This window comes from Haliotis rufescens, unplaced genomic scaffold (genome assembly GCF_023055435.1).
Source record: "Haliotis rufescens isolate VD_foot unplaced genomic scaffold, xgHalRufe1.0.p SCAF_84, whole genome shotgun sequence".
In the NCBI taxonomy this organism is placed as follows: Eukaryota; Metazoa; Mollusca; class Gastropoda; order Lepetellida; family Haliotidae; genus Haliotis; species Haliotis rufescens.
Window position 1 is genome coordinate 536050 of NW_025964377.1, and position 18081 is coordinate 554130.

The window sequence follows — 18081 nt, forward strand, 5'->3', positions numbered from 1 at the left end:
CAGCGTAAATAAGTCCATCAAAAGCCTGTCTCGTGCAGGGCTCTAATCAAACCATGGCCACTTAAACTTGCAAACCTGGGCGGATTTGCTAAACATAACTGACCTTGAGCGAAACAATGCACATAGCCCTATAAACACACCCAGACAAATGAAAAGGCCGCCTTTAATAATACTCCACACCAAAGACAATCTGGACCTGAACTGCCAATCTGCGTGAGGCCCATCCCCAAGTTTCATGACATATATTCCACAATGAAGTCAAATTGAATGGAAAGCAAAAAGAAACTGAAGATTAACATGGTTCATTAATTCAAAAATAGAATTGACAAAGTGATGCCTTTTGTCTTTAAAGTTCAATACAAAAGGCACAATTGGACCATTTTAAGATAAGAAATGCTTAAATCAGTCGAAATATTTCAGAATTTCTTGATTTCCTTAAAAGGGTGTAAAAGAAGTATAATTTGCAAAGCAATCTTGAAAGCTCCCCTCTCCTGCTCCTATGATAATTCGACCTTGTTGTGTGAAAGACCAGTCATGCACAGCCAACTTTCTAGTGCGAGGAGCCAGCTCTGAGGGCTATCTGTTTGTATCACCAGAGCGTGAGACACACCAGCCTATTGGGTTGCCAGCAAGACACATGTCAATCAAACTGCTATATACAACACTTCTATCAATCAGAGTAAAGCAGTAATGTGTTCATTTCCTAGAAAGGTGTTTGAAAACATGGCGTTTGACATTGCCAAGTTTGCAGACAGGTTCACACCTTATTCTGTACTGAGGGAGGATATATAGTGTTGGATTGATGGATAAAAAGAGGGATAGAGGTGGATTGATGGAAGAAAGGATGGATAGAGAGGATAAGATGGAAGGATAGATGATAGAGAGAAGGATGGTGTTGGATTGAAGAAAGGAAAGATGCATGAATGACAGATAGAGTTGGATTGATAGATGGATAGAAGGAAGTTTGAATGGGTAGATTGATGATATTACAAATTTAAGGGAAAATGAATTATAGCTTGGAGGATGGAAGGATAGTTTACCTCGAAATATCAGAAAGATTAAAAAATATGCATTTTTAATTCCAATAACCACTTCACCAATTTCAGCAATTTTGTATGTGTACACGTGACAATGTTGAACTATCCACTGTTCGTGTTGTGGCCTGGGGTCCCTGTTGTCTACTGCTGAAGCTACTGAATCTATGTCTGCCTGCACAGCAACACTGAACACAATGACAAGGACCCCTTGACTTGTAACCCTCCATCTATGGACAACCCACAATCCAGCAACCCATGCTTGCCATAAAAGGTGACTATGCTTGTCGTAAAAGGGGACTAACGGGATTGGGTGGTCAGGCTCGCCCACTTGACCAATGCATGTCATCGTATCTCAATTGCATGGGTCGATGCTCATGATGTCAATCACTAGATTGTCTGGTCCAGACTCGATTATTTACAGACTGCTGTCACAGAGCTGGAATATTGCCAAGCTCTGAACAACATACAAACACTCACTCCTTCACTCACTCATCAGAGAGCAAAAACATTCACCTTGTGCCTGCACAGTGAGATCGATGTCTTGTAACGCTGTGACGTGCTTGCTCATCTTGCACTGGTACCTGCCACTGTGAGACTGCTGCACATTCTTTATCAACACACTCCCTGATGGTAGCACTGTAAACACATCTGCAACAAAAACAGCAAATGATCATCCAAGAGTTGTGTGTCAGGATCCTCATCCCAACACTGAACAAGTGTTTACTGACCAAATTTGAACACAATCTGAACAAATAATGTGGGGATAAAAAACAACAATTTTGAAAAAAACTTATAATAAATCATATATAAATCATAATAATCAGGGTATTTCCAGAAACACGTTGCCATGGTTTTTGCCCACTCCCTCAGCTGAAAATGTGCCATTTGCTTAGAATTTATGGTATTCTTACAGATCCCTGCCGATTTGTCCAGGATTGTACAAATTCCTCCTTCTCTATGATTTATAGAGGCATCATGCCCAGGATCGGATCTATTAGTTATAACACACACAGCTCCATCTGCTTCTGTCACTCAGTTGCCAACATCCGCTTGTAAGGGGAGGCAACTCTCCACACTCAGTTGACATCAGCTGGTGAGAGCACTCTCTAACTAAAGGAGGCGGAAACTTTTGGCCAAGGTATACTGGCAACGTGCAGACAGAAGTTGTCTGTGGAGATGGGAGTGAAGTCGTCAGCCCAAATTGTCTTGATTATGAAACATTACCATGAACTGATGATGGAGGATGGTGTGCAAGCGCACGTAATTACAACGCGTAAATCATTATGACGATGCAAGAGGTTCTCATTAGCACTCGCACTGGAAATGTCTGTCACATAAGTAATGACCAACATCTGACGAGACACATATTCACAAACCAAACTAAACCCATCCAATAGAGTTCCAATTTTTCCAATCTCTGTTCTGATTTGCCAAACTTCCCTCTTTCACATGAAACCCAGAGAGGATTGGATGAATGTAGGGCTAAACCATCCTTATCGCTGTATAAGTTCAAATTTCCCAAGCCAAAGTCTCCCAACTAGAAGAATGATACCATGTGACATATATGCTCTGGAAGTCTTTCAGTAGTGTTTGATGATGATCCTACTTGCATCTCCGTCAATTGAAAAGGTACAGTCTGAACAGAAGGGGAGTGACACCTTCATGAAGACCTACACTCAGAAAACAAAGTAAACCTGTCATGATCACACCAGATTTACAAAAATACATCTCAACAACTTAAATACTAAAACTATCATTTCCAAATAGCCCTCGAAATCTGTGGTGGACCAGCTGCTTTTTCAACACCAAACACCACCCATTTATGACAACCCTCCACACAGACCAGGACATGAAAACTGCTTATTACTGTCACCCCAACAACCACCAAACACCCACCCATTTATGACAACCCTCCACACAGCCCATGACATGACAACTGCTTATCACTGTCACCCCAACAACCACCAAACACCCACCCATTTATGAGGACATGACAACTGCTTGTCACTGTCACCCCAACAAACACCCACCCATTTATGACAACACTCCACACAGACCAGGACATGAAAACTGCTTATTACTGTCACCCCAACAACCACCAAACACCCACCCATTTATGACAACCCTCCACACAGCCCAGGACATGACAACTGCTTATCACTGTCACCCCAACAACCACCAAACACCCACCCATTTATGACAACACTCCACACAGACCAGGACATGAAAACTGCTTATTACTGTCACCCCAACAACCACCAAACACCCACCCATTTATGACAACCCTCAACACAGCCCAGGACATGACAACTGCTTATCACTGTCACCCCAACAACCACCAAACACCCATCCATTTATGACAACCCTCCACACGGCCCATGACATGACAACTGCTTATCACTGTCACCCCAACAAACACCCACCCATTTATGACAACCCTCCACACAGCCAAGGACATGACAACTGCTTATCACTGTCACCCCAACAACCACCAAACACCCATCCATTTATGACAACCCTCCACACGGCCCATGACATGACAACTGCTTATCACTGTCACCCCAACAACCACCAAACACCCACCCATTTATGACAACCCTCCACACAGACCAGGACATGACAACTGCTTATCACTGTCACCCCAACAACCACCAAACACCCACCCATTTATGACAACCCTCCACACAGACCAGGACATGACAACTGCTTATCACTGTCACCCCAACAACCACCAAACATCCACCCATTACTCTATCTTCTCTTGTTTCCTGGACAGAGCCCCCAGTCAGCCCACACCAAGTCACCATTCCTCATCCAACTGACTTCTATTCAAAAGATGTTTTTCACAAGATCAAGAATCCATTTGAGAACATAAGTCTGACACCCAACATCCACCCCATTCGAGCGTGACCGACACTGTATAAAAGACCCTGATAAGCTCAGCGATATCTACCTCCATTATAACTCTTCCAAGAATTTTTCAAGATAGGGGGCTGTGTATTAAGGGAGATAAATGGATTGTCTCCCATTAAAGAACTCTCCTGCCAGGAGACAAAGACACAGTATGTTTCAGCATCTGTTGAGAAGCACTCACTGATGAAAGACGTGGGCATCCCTATGATGGATGGTGCTCTCGCCACCAACTAGAAATACTGTACGTTTCCCCACTCCCAACCCTCCTGGCAACAGGCTCCACTTGATAAAAGCTCCATTTATCAATTGTCAACTTCTCCCCATGGCTCCAAGTCAAACTCCAAAGGTAGTCTGGCAAGGGTTGGAATTTAGATGAGATATTTTGGCTGATTCTGACAAACCCGCCTCCAAGAGAGATGAGAAAAATTAGAAGCTGACAAAAAACAGGAGTCGGAGTAACATATTCAATTTTTCAAAAATACAAATTTCGGATCTCCCAGTGTTTTTAATAAAGCAGTTTCTCTGCTGCCAAAAGATGTCTGTGGGCTTCAATGTGAAAGATCTCTTTCATGAGTGGAAAAACACGGCCTATGCCACTGCACTATATCTGAGTGATGTCATGTGTGTTCTTGGTACTCTCTATATTATTGCTCCAAGATTCCAAAGAAAACTGCCCTCAATCGGCAATTCACTTAGTGGACTTCAGTCAAAAACAATACCAACTTCACACTTATATAGATGCCAGTATTAGGTTTCAGTATCAAATCTACTGTGAAACTTATTTTTCTTCTTTTGATACGGCCCACATTAAGATTCAGATTGAATTCATCAATCAACTAGTTTTATCTAATTGAGTGAGTTGTGTTTAACTCAGCTTTTAACAGTATTCAAGTTATATCACGGCATGTCAGCTTCATGTGGGAGGACAGCCCGAAGCGATGCAGGTATAAGATGTTTACTATCTTGGTAAAACCCATGAACATGGGTATGGTGCTGACAAACCTAGAAACATAATTGAGACGAATCAGGATTCAAATTTTTCATCTAAGATACTGTATGTTACATTCACCTGATAAAGTGGCAAGAGGTAGCTCTTAAACGCTGTTTACAAAGAATGAAGAAGCTGTTATCCATAAATAAGTGTCAAGTTTTCATGTACAGAACAGTTTTAAAGTAGTAAACAGTAGTGTGTTTTCACATATCTAAGGCCAGATATATACACAATACAGGAAACTGTTTGGGTAGATAGCTATCTAATAAAAACAAAGTAACAAGATATATTGGTGAAAGGCCGGGATACTTAATATTTAATTACAACAGCATTTTTGAATGCCCTACAATTGAAAAGTATGATTTTACAGATGGCTGAATGCATAGGGATGTTTTTATTGAAAGATCAACCAGGTCTTTAAGAGACTATCTGACAGTTATGAGATCTTCTAAGAGGCAAAATAAACAGACGAGATGGTCTCCCTATCAAACAACATAAAATTCTTATCCCCATATTTAACTCCTACTACAAATTACTGACAAGCATAAGAGGCTGTTTACACTTGCGGAACCACAGGAAGTTGTCCCTGGCCAATCAGAATGCCCCATTCTTCTGAAGCTGATCAAAAAGTCAGATGGGACTGGCTACAAAATCTGAATTGGTTGATTAAAAAGTGGGAATGGAAACTCCATCCTTTAGGACTGTCATCAACAATCTGAGTGGCCATTCATTCTGCTGGAGATTCTGTAGGAATTCTGCCCTGGTTTCCATGGTAACTGACATGACATAATTTGTTTTGATTTGTGATACTGGTGTTTGTCTTTGGTATGGCAGCTTGTCTGGGCAATTGGCAGACTGGGCAATTGCCCCCCCCCCCCCCCCCCCCCCATTTTCTCCCCCCACCCTCCCCTGGATCTTCCCAGTCCTTCCAAGCTGGCAGAGAGATTTTCTTCTTCTTCCCTCATCATCTCAGCCTGGCTACCAAGTCAGCAGAGAAGACAACATTTTTTGTCTACCCTCTTCAGTTTCTTATAGGCAAGTTTACATTTCTTTGAAATCTCTTCATTTTGCTCCAAGGACAGTTCTTTCATAATCTCTTCAACTCATTATAAGGACATTTCTTTCATAATCTCTACATCTCATTCTAAGGACAGTTCCTTCATAATCTCTTCATCTCATTCTAGGGATATTTCTTTCATAATCTCTGCATCTCATTCTAAGGACAGTTCTTTCATAATCTTTTCATCTCATTCTAGGGACATTTCTTTCATAATCTCTTCATCTCATTCTAGGGACATTTCTTTCATAATCTCTTCATCTCATTCTAAGGACATTTCTTTCATAATCTCTTCATCTCATTCTAAGGACAGTTATTTTTTGTATCATCCCACAAATGTATTTCACGAGAAACACAATGCTAATTAGTTTGATTGTTTGTTGTTTAACGCCGAACTCGGCAATATTTCATCTATGTGACGATGGTCAGTAAATAACTGAATCTGGACCAGACAATCCAGTGATTGACATCATGAGCATCGATCTACACAACTGGGATAGGATGACATGCATCAACCAAGTCAGCGAGCATAACCACCCGATCCCGTTAGTCGCCTCTTACAACAAACATGGGTTGCTGAAGACCAGTTCTAACCAGGATCTTCACGGGTTGATCAACAATAATAAAGAGTGATATGATAATCTTTAAGATATGCACTGTAGCCATTTATGTCTAAATTAGATGGTTTTGAACTGATTTGAAGGGTAAACATTCTACTGACGTACACAACTTGATACTTTTTGACATCATACAATACTACCACTATTGAAATACACCATATCTATCAATATCTATATGTATCAATTTAACAACTATCAGGTGAACAGGTACTTGTAAATTTTCCAAAGAAAGTCATGACAATCAGAACTGCAGTGTCTCAAAAAGTTGATCCATTTTGGGAGCTACCATTTCCATGACACAGTGAGAGGAACAGAGTTACCTCCCTTCAACTGAGTGAGAATGCTTAGAGAACCTACAAACATGTTTTCTCCATGCTGTCAACTGCCATCAGCTGTTGTAGCTGAGTGAAACAGATAGGGACAGATAAGCCACAATCAATTACCTACCGATAAAAAACAAAACTCCTGCTAAAGTAACAGATATTTCACTAAAACAGTTGCGTTTGGCTCTTGGTTTTGAGTTAATTTTCAAAGTTTTCTTAATAACCATCCAGTAAACCATCACTTATTGATAGTATTCTAGTACAGTTTTAACAGATAACTGACAAACAAACACGTCATTAATGAGTCTGTTACTAGTAAACATCAGAACAAATACATCATTTACCTGGATGTCAAGCTACTTGGTTCAAACACCCAGTTTTTCCCACATATTCTTTTAAATATCATCAACATATTTTCATAACACTTAACCCAACACTATGTATAAACTACTCAAAATAGCCATTGCCAAATATTTCAAAAAGCATCAAGAAAGTTTCAAATACTGGAACACTGATCTCGTTACTAAAAAACAAACAATGACTGCAATTTGAAAAATGTTCTCTCTGGTCGTAGATACATATCCCTCCATGACCTGCAACCTAAACACAGTTCTGTGTAAAGCCAATGGGGACAGATAGGATTTCTCACTCAGGTGTAGAAAAGCCCAGTTTTTTGACTGAGAGGGATTTAGAGCGATTGAGCCAGTGAGGTAGTTGTGTACTAGTATGTTGTAAACGCTGCAAGCAGGATCTATGCAAGTATAGGGGATCCTGTTTCAACGCCTTTCAACTTCTAACCCTTCCATCGACTCATGCATGACTGTCAGATCAGGTTTCTTGGCAAAATTGGTGATAGCTAGTTGATAGGGAAATACCTTCACAGGCAAACCCTGCCTGTCAATCAGCTGTTGGCTGACCAATCAGTAAGCAGGACGAGCTGGGGTGTGGGGAGTCTGGGCTATGTTGTGTTTTAATGTGTTTGAGGGAAAACAGAGAAATTGGATGAAATTGACTCAGCTTTAAACCTTGCTGACGGTTCTCTGTAACAAGGTTTAAACTGAATGAAGTCAAGTACTATGTCAATACTTTGTAAAAGTCTCACAAAAGTGGGAAGATAAGATAAGATAAGATGATATTTATTGCAGAAACATTCCATTATGGGACAGATGCATTTTTTAAAATTAACAAAACATTATGATACATACATACAGACAGACAGACAGACAGACAGAACAGAACAGAAACCAATCAATATTACATACGGTATTTGATGATATTGTAAATATCTTGTTTTCATGTCTGTGAACATTTACATTGTGTGTGCATAATTTTCCAAAGCGTATATTTCTTTCTTGAGTGTGTTTAGTACAGTGAAGTAGGTAGAGTTTTTCATCATCAATGGTTGAACATGTAGAGCATAGTCTCTGGTGTAGTGGGGTGGGTGATATAGTTAATTTATGGTTACTTAATCTTAGTTTAGAAAAGTGCATTCGATATTTTCTTACTTTACAGTGACTGAGATAGGGTTCTAATTTTATATCATTTTTAACTATCCTGTATGTCCTAAGTTTGTTTCCTGTGCCTCTGGTTGCCATTTGAGGCTTCAGTGTGTTGACCCATGTTTCCAGTAACAGAAAGAGAAGAGTGTTTCCCTGAGGAGTGAACTTGGTGTTCTGGAAGCAAGGTGGCTTCATGTTTGTTGTACAGGGTGGCTCTTGGAACTGCTGGTTTACATTTATATATTCCCAAGTTTGTAACTAAAAGTATATACCGTCCAGTCCAGTTAATCTGATTGGTTGGTTGCATTTGATCATATCAGAGTAGCGAGTATGTCAGATAAACAAAATTAAGAAGTATCAACTTTCGTGATTGAAAATTGGTAAACTACAAACAATACAAACATGTAATTAAATTTATTTTTTTTAAATTAAAAATTCATATTTTTACGTTATATTGTTATCGGAATATGTTTTCTTATCATGCAACCTCTAAATCTCAACACAAAACAACTGTTAAGGGCTGTATGACTTATTCAAGATACTTTAAAAAGCGTAGTCTGGAATGGATGTCACCAGTTGGAAACGTGTTGCAAAGCTCAAGAAAGTTGTTTCTTAATGGCTAATGTCGACTTCCTGTTAGTCATTTCATTGGTCAGTCAAAGTTCGCAGAAGGTCGTTCTGACGTGACCTGTAATGAGATAGCAAGAACTTATACTTGATTTTAAAGAGATTGAGGTAATCTAAGCATGGGATTAATCCTGTTTTGTTTACTTAAAGCATTAATTGTTTATTGTTACAAGTTTATCTCTTCAGCCATTGTAGTATGCAACCACTAGCCGACTCGACTCACATCAAAATTCGGGGCTGTGTACTCAAGGGGAGATGACCACGGAGTAGGCTGATCAATGTTAGATAAAGTTATCTTATTTAAAAATAAATATCTACAAAAGTTATCTTATTTAAAAATAAATATCTACAAAATAAAAAGTAATCCAAAAGGAGCCCAGAACGATGCTTAATTCAGGATCTAGAGCTAGACTTGCCAAATCATTCTAGACTGGAGTTGGATTAAATTATAATTTATTAATAATGCATTGATCAGAAATGGAGAATCATTTGTTTTGTTCATGGGTCATGTGACCAAGGCTTAGTTGTGGCAATGGGAAACTGCCATACACTGATAAACAGTCCCAAACTAGGTTTGGCCTAAACCTAACCACAGTGTTTTCATTAGGAAACAAAATACACCCAAACTAATTTTCTGATCATAATGAACTTACGAAAATTCTCATCAGCAAATTAATCTTTAAAAAATAACTAGCACCGCGCCATCTGTAGGTTGTTTTTTCCTGCACCCTCTCTATGATAGATGCACACATCAAGGCCCCCAAACAGATGGCAACATAGAGAAGTAGGCAGATTTGTCATCCATCACCAAACACTGTGAAGCCAGCGACTCTCCTCAAATCCCAAAGCACTAAATATGAAAATCATATTTCTGGGTCATAGGTTTTAACTCCAGTTTCCCCATCAGCCAAACGTGATGACTCTCGATGTGAAGAGCGTAGGGATTTTGAGCTCGCTGATACCAAACTTCCATGTTTTAAGTGTTGGGCGAGGTTTTGGCTCATTACCCATGTACAGGCCCACATGTTTCCATTGGGAACGGGAGGGATTCGGTTTCCTATCCTCTTTCTTGCTTCGTTAGTTTGTGCCGGTACATAATTAAAAGAATATCATAAGGTTCTTCCAGTGCTTCATCTCTGTTAAAGCCACATTGCCATATTGGAAACATTGGCATATTTGAAAACAACCAAGTTTCTTGTTTGTGGATGAGCTCAGATCATCACCTCAGATCGGAGGGATTAACAGTTGTTGCAAATGAGGTGGTACATATTTGAAAACAACCAAGTTTCTTGTTTGTGGATGAGCTCAGATCTTCACCTCAAATCGGAGGGATTATAACAGTTGTTGCAAATGAGATGGTACAGACTTGAAAACACCAGTGTTTGTTTCTTGATGACCTCAGAACATCACCTCATATTTGAGGGATTGACAGTTTTTGAATGAGATAAGGGTAACCCTTACAAGTCACTTGGTGACATTGTCTCTCTTAAACCACAAATGGTGTATGAATCTATCCATATACCTCTCATCAGATATGTATTTTAAAGTGAGAAGGGTGGTCTGGTAGCCTTGTGATTAAAGCATTTCCTCATTTTAAAATGAGTGAGTGAGCTTAATGTTGCTTTGACCAGTATTTTATTTATATCAAAACATAGAAGTTATGCAGATCACTCATGTTTAACTCTTAGTGGAAATCTGCAAGCATTTGAATATTGATTTTAGTGATATGCAAACAATCGACATTCAGACTCAAATACCATTTTAACACCAACTTTACACATTGAACCAGGATCTGGTGGTCAAATCCCACACTGATTATAACCCTTGGTCTATCTGTAATATTCAAACGTTTATTAGTTTCAGCAAATAGGGAAATATTAAAGAGAATGTACATTTTTAAGAAAAGTATTCTTCTAACAACTAATTGTACATGATAAATGAATTAAGAAGTCAAAATCTCATCACATGCACTTACAATACATGTCATTTTCTTCATCCAAGTCATTTTTACTTTGGGATTCTCATGAAAGCTATCAAGTTTCAAAGGCAAGACAGCCTTTTTTCAACCATAACAGATTCTAATCACTAAAATGTTTACTCAGTGTTGCCATGGAAACTGATAGTTACTCAAAATGTTTGATTACAGACAAGACAACTATCCGTTGAAACTGACATTAAAACAGAAATGACAGAAAACAACCCAATTTGATTAAGTCATATGTTCTAGCTTTGTATCAGATAGTATTGTCACTATTACTGAACAAGTATTCAACAATCAAAGAGATGTAAATTGTCTGTCTGGGGTTGGAAAATCCGGTGTTTAAACGTCCACGGTTCATACTGCATGTCTACTCCCAAATATATTAGTTACACATCACTTTGCTTGGATAGATCTAATTATATAATCATCAACATTGTCCGACCATTATTTTCACATTTAACTAAAACTGTTAAAATGGTGATAGTTTCCCCAGAACACATTAAATATGGGTTCACAGAGAGAGTATAGTCAACATGTACACAATATGTACTGGCACACGGTACAACACGTATCATGCAGTGGAACCAAATTGTTTCCTCTCCAAGACGCAAGCACCAAGAGAACCTCTAATACTGTGTGATATCATTATTTATACAACATGACATGCTTCAAGGACTATTTACATTGAATAGTGATGGTGTAAATAAAAACACATGTTAGGGGCTCATAGTTTGTAAAGAGCAACCCATAAATCAGTGTTATCTATGTAGGAACCACTTCAAAGCTTCATGGAGGATGGGTGATATTCAGTGAATGTGTACATAGCAGAACAGGGGTGGGTGGGGACAGAAGGTTGGAGGGTGAGGGAAAATTGTAGTTGGGGGTGGGGAAAGGGGTGGAAACTGAAAATTGGACGGTTGGGGAGAGCAGGTTTGAGGGTGAAGGAAATCTGTAGGAGATGGGGAAGGGGGTGGGGGAGGTCAGTTTAGAGGAAATCCATAGAAGGGGTGGGGAAGGGGTTGGAATCGGACAACAAGTGCTTGTGACTTTACAGCAATGTATGGGCTGTATGTCTCTCTGTTTCCAATAACTTGATCCTACAACATTCAAGTTTTCTTAAACCATCATCAGGTTCTGTTGTGAGACATTTTGATATTCAAAATATGTTCCTAACTGACAACTTGTTTCAAACTGCAAATCTCCTTCTGACACTTCCAACTTATTCCCTAACCAGCAAATCCCCTGATTCTGTGATTTTGTGATCACATCCCATAAAGCTTTGCCCCAATATCTCTCATGCTCTGAGGAGCTGGTATCAGACATTCAATCTGGGCCCAACTTAAAAATCTGTTTTTGATCTCAGGGGCAATAAGTGAAGTGAAAATCTTGCTAAGCGTTCCATCAAAAACATGCAATCTGTTTCACAATCTACAGTGCAGGAAAAAGATCTGGTCCTAGTCAAACACCCTGCTATATCTACCCCCTGCTTGTTATGACCTGATAGGCAGTAGACATGCCAGTCAATGCAGGTCTTGTCATGACCTGATAGACAGTAGACATACCAGTAAGTGCAGGTCTTGCCATGACCTGATAGACAGTAGACATGCCAGTCAGTGCAGGTCTTGCCATGACCTGATAGACAGTAGACATGCCAGCCAGTGCAGGTCTTGCCATGACCTGATAGGTAGTAGACATGCCAGTCAGTGCAGGTCTTGTAGACAGTAGACATGCCAGTCAGTGCAGGTCTTTACACAGTAGACATGCCAGTCAATGCAGGTCTTGTCATGACCTGATAGGTAGTAGACATGCCAGTCAGTGCAGGTCTTGTAGACAGTAGACATGCCAGTCAGTGCAGGTCTTTACACAGTAGACATGCCAGTCAATGCAGGTCTTGTCATGACCTGATAGGCAGTAGACATGCCAATCAATGCAGGTCTTGTCATGACCTGATAGGTAGTAGACATGCCAGTCAGTGCAGGTCTTGTAGACAGTAGACATGCCAGTCAGTGCAGGTCTTTACACAGTAGACATGCCAGTCAATGCAGGTCTTGTCATGACCTGATAGGCAGTAGACATGCCAGTCAATGCAGGTCTTGTCATGACCTGATAGACAGAAGACATGCCAGCCAGTGCAGGTCTTGTCATGACCTGATAGGTAGTAGACATGCCAGTCAATGCAGGTCTTGCCATGACCTGATAGGTAGTAGACATGCCAGTCAATGCAGGTCTTGCCATGACCTGATAGACAGAAGACATGCCAGCCAGTGCAGGTCTTGCCATGACCTGATAGACAGAAGACATGCCAGCCAGTGCAGGTCTTGTCATGACCTGATAGGTAGTAGACATGCCAGTCAATGCAGGTCTTGCCATGACCTGATAGACAGAAGACATGCCAGCCAGTGCAGGTCTTGTCATGACCTGATAGACAGAAGACATGCCAGTCAGTGCAGGTCTTGCCATGACCTGATAGACAGAAGACATGCCAGCCAGTGCAGGTCTTGTCATGACCTGATAGACAGAAGACATGCCAGTCAGTGCAGGTCTTGCCATGACCTGATAGGTAGAAGACATGCCAGTCAATGCAGGTCTTGCCATGACCTGATAGACAGAAGACATGCCAGCCAGTGCAGGTCTTGTCATGACCTGATAGGTAGTAGACATGCCAGTCAATGCAGGTCTTGCCATGACCTGATAGGTAGTAGACATGCCAGTCAATGCAGGTCTTGCCATGACCTGATAGACAGAAGACATGCCAGCCAGTGCAGGTCTTGTCATGACCTGATAGGTAGTAGACATGCCAGTCAATGCAGGTCTTGCCATGACCTGATAGGTAGTAGACATGCCAGTCAATGCAGGTCTTGCCATGACCTGATAGACAGAAGACATGCCAGCCAGTGCAGGTCTTGTCATGACCTGATAGACAGAAGACATGCCAGTCAGTGCAGGTCTTGCCATGACCTGATAGACAGAAGACATGCCAGCCAGTGCAGGTCTTGTCATGACCTGATAGACAGAAGACATGCCAGTCAGTGCAGGTCTTGCCATGACCTGATAGACAGAAGACATGCCAGTCAGTGCAGGTCTTGCCATGACCTGATAGACAGAAGACATGCCAGCCAGTGCAGGTCTTGTCATGACCTGATAGGTAGTAGACATGCCAGTCAATGCAGGTCTTGTAGACAGTAGACATGCCAGTCAGTGCAGGTCTTTACACAGTAGACATGCCAGTCAATGCAGGTCTTGTCATGACCTGATAGGCAGTAGACATGCCAATCAATGCAGGTCTTGTCATGACCTGATAGGCAGTAGACATGCCAGTCAGTGCAGGTCTTGTCATGACCTGATAGGCAGTAGACATGCCAGTCAGTGCAGGTCTTGCCATGACCTGATAGGCAGTAGACATGCCAGTCAGTGTAGGTCTTGCCATGACCTGATAGGCAGTAGGCATGCCAGTCAGTGCAGGTCTTGCCATGACCTGATAGGCAGTAGACATGCCAGTCAATGCAGGTCTTGCCATGACCTGATAGGCAGTAGACATGCCAGTCAGTTAAGGTCTTGTCATAAAATGGACGCTCACAACATCAGCTAAATCACGAGATCCCCAAGTACGTATATACAACCATGAATCATAACTGAGGCAAATCCTGTCACATGATCCTGTTTAGCAGATCCTGGCATTGCTAAGGGAAGGAAGCAAGTCACCTACCTGTAGAGTTCCCCAGACGGGTGCCGCTACTGTCCTCGAGGTAAACTTTTGGGGGGTTAGGAACGTCGACCGGGGAGGAACAAGGTATGACAACCATCCCACTCTCAGCAGCAGTGATAGCCAAGACTGGTTTAACCGGGAAGGAGCCCACTTCTGGAAAACAATCAGTTTCATGGTGTATAAGACAAATATGACATCTCCTCTTGTGTATCACATACTGGACATCACACATCACACAATATATATCTATGGGCACAGTGACATTGAGCTGACACTGTTTAAAAACTGTACAGATCATAGTCTTTATATATCCTTTGATGAATAAAACTTGTGAATAAAATATATCATTAACTGCTAATCTTCATCCCCCCAACATCTAGTCTTCCTAATTTCTCACTGGACCATCTTCCCGAGGCAAGGGCGTTAACTGACAATAAAATTCCAGTTTCCACCCTTGGTAAACTAGGCTGGAACTTCCAGGTTCGATCAAAGTGCCACCAGTGGCTATTACAAGTTATGTCCCTTCCATGTCCCTCCTATTGACCAATCAGATTCCATCTCTCATAAAACTTGCATTTGCTTAAAAAAATGACCGTGCCCAGTCAAGACGTTCTGATTGATGATAAAGATATTTATTGTAATACAACCCTGTGAAGTGCATCAAATCCCTTGAGCACCTTGATTAAAATCATGTAAAAATTTGTAAAATAATAGTCGACACCCATCGAAAGTCCACCTTTGCCAAACTTGGTTACATTTTGGCTGGACGAATGATTGGTTGGTTGGATGCTTGGTTGGTTGATTTGTTGTTTGACGGCAGTCTGTAAATAATCAAGTCTGGACAAGACAATCCAGTGATTGACATCTATCCACACAATTGGGATCAATGACATGCATCAACCAAGTCAGCAAGCCTGACCACCCGATCCCACTAGTCGACTCTTACGACAAGCATAGTCACCACTGGATTAATGAGTCAATGCAGAGTCCAGTCAAAATCCTGTATCCAACTAGACATCCAGTTTGTAAACAACATGGATCTCAACGTCCAGATTTTGGTTGACTGCAGGATTTGCAACACATGTCAAACCAAAATGTAACTCTGGAATTCCAGCCAAGTTTGGCAAAGGTGGAAGCTGGACTGTCATAGTCAGTTAATGGGTAGTCGAAGGGGATCAGTGGGCCTAGTTTGATGCCCCACATGGGTACAAGACCTGTGAAGATCCAGGGTAGAATAGGTCATTGCCGTAAAAGGTGACTATGCTTGTCGTAAGAGGCGACTAACGAGAGTGGGTGGTCAGGCTTACTGACTTGGTTGATGCATGTCATCGATCCCAATTGTGTGGATTGATGCTCATGATATTAATCACTGGATTGTCTGGTCCAGACTCGATTATTTACAGACCGCTATCATATAGCTGAAATATTGCTGAGTGCGGCGTTAAACAACAAACAAACATGGGCACAATGTTTGAAGCCAATTCTGGTGTCCCCTGCCAGGGTCATTAACTGAAAGCCCCAAACAGAACATTCTAAATCCAAAATTACATCAGAAATTAATCTATAACATATGTACTTGTCTCCTTCACACCAGGGGCTGTCCGGTAGCCTAGTGGTTAAAGCATTCGCTCGTCACGCCAAAGACCCGGGTTTGATTCCCGTCATGGGTAATGTGTGAAGCCCATTTCTGGTGTCCCCCACCGTGATATTGCTGGAATATTGGTAAAAGTGGCGTAAAACCATACTCGCTCACTCCTTCACACCAGCCACTACACTTTATCAAATCAACTCAAAGGAGATATCCGAAATCTTAAACTACAACCATTCTATTCCAACAGAACAGACTGCCGCCACCAACTTATCTCAAAAGTATAACATAATGAATGTCCCATCTACAACAAAGCGTTCTCTCAACAACACTTTTTTAATAACACTATCTTAAATTGTCATTACCAGGGGGAGACAACTCTACTAGAACAAAAACTTGACAGTGTACACACTGAAAATACACTGTGGTTCCTCACTCGAATCTAACACAACAAACTCTGCCTCTATTTCATTCAGCTTGTTACAGAGCACATAAGCAGTTTTTAATACCCCTGGTGTGTTGAAGAAAGCGAAATTCAATACAAGCCCGTGGCCTTAATGTTTTTCCTGAGCGGTTGCCAGGACAGCCATTTTTCCCTTTTCCAGGCTGCATCCTATGCTTAGCCGCCTGTACTCCAAGACCCCAGCAGTAAAGGCACCATGTACATGTGGGGGATATATGTCTCCGTTAGCCCGGCCTTACAGTAATACGGAAACACAATGTTAAGAATAACCCCAAAAAACAAGTACAAAATGTTGTTAAATAAATACATTATAAGCTCGCATAGCGGGAATATCTACACAGATCGGTGCCATCTTGAAGCCAGAAGGGAGATTCGGCCAGTGAAAGCAGGTGGAACGATGTCGGCTTTCGTCTCCCCACCCTTCCTTTCCCTACCCCAAACCTGGACGGATCATGTTTACCTAAATCCCAAATATCCCAGGTGGGGACCAGGTGTAAGTGAACATTTCTACACATAATGTGTCAAAATATATACATAATCTACACTGCCGAGCTTGCCGAAGCCACGATCTTGCTGCCTGGCGACCTTTCAGGGTTCCTGTAATGTTGCCGATCTGTTTGTTTCTGCGGACATTTAGCATCCAAACATGAAAATAATCACGGAGGGGGTAGTCTTCTCTTAAGGTGTTTTGCTACACACAGGTCTTGTATTGGAATCCGCTAGGGGTCAGAACTTGATAACTCTTCTGACATATATCCTAAATTGCACGTCTACCTCATACGACAGAAAGTTGGAAAATGTTTGGCTTAGCTTATAAACATTAAATATTGATGCTTTTTGTTTTTCATTAACAAATAATCATGTTCCCACTGGAATCATTAATTAAACTTTAAAAGTTCAAATTCAAAGAAGTAGAACTTGATATTGAGCGCCATCTATCACTTCCTGCGTAGAGTTACTTCCCTTTGAATGGCTGCTCTTAGTGTATGTTCGGAGGTCAGGTGTAGTAATTAAGTCCAAGTTTATAACACTACATTAAGTCTTTTACAGCGTTACTTTTTACCTCGTTCACATTATATATCTTAGCAACAAAAAAAGACCCAAACTACCAATAACAATCTCACAAAACCATTTGAAAGTATCTAAACAATATGCCCACTGCAAAAATCCCCAACATAATGTGCTCACTTAAAATGCAGCTAGAAATAATATTTATCAAGGAAATTAGTCAATTATGTCATTTTTGAAATAATAAAATCTCCCCAACCAAATTATG

General features: G+C 41.0%; 1 protein-coding gene across 3 annotated transcripts in view; it reads right to left on the reverse strand.

The window, feature by feature from the left end:
• The window catches only part of LOC124122871 (cell adhesion molecule-related/down-regulated by oncogenes-like), a 346871-nt gene that overhangs the window by 18702 nt on the left and 310088 nt on the right, over positions 1-18081 (reverse strand). For all 3 annotated transcript variants that reach the window (XM_048390129.1, XM_048390127.1, XM_048390128.1), the window contains 2 exons: positions 14755-14907; positions 1551-1685 (listed from right to left, as the gene is read on the reverse strand). In XM_048390129.1, the coding sequence (XP_048246086.1) occupies positions 1551-1685; positions 14755-14907 (288 nt within the window). The remainder of the gene's footprint in view (positions 1-1550; positions 1686-14754; positions 14908-18081) is intronic.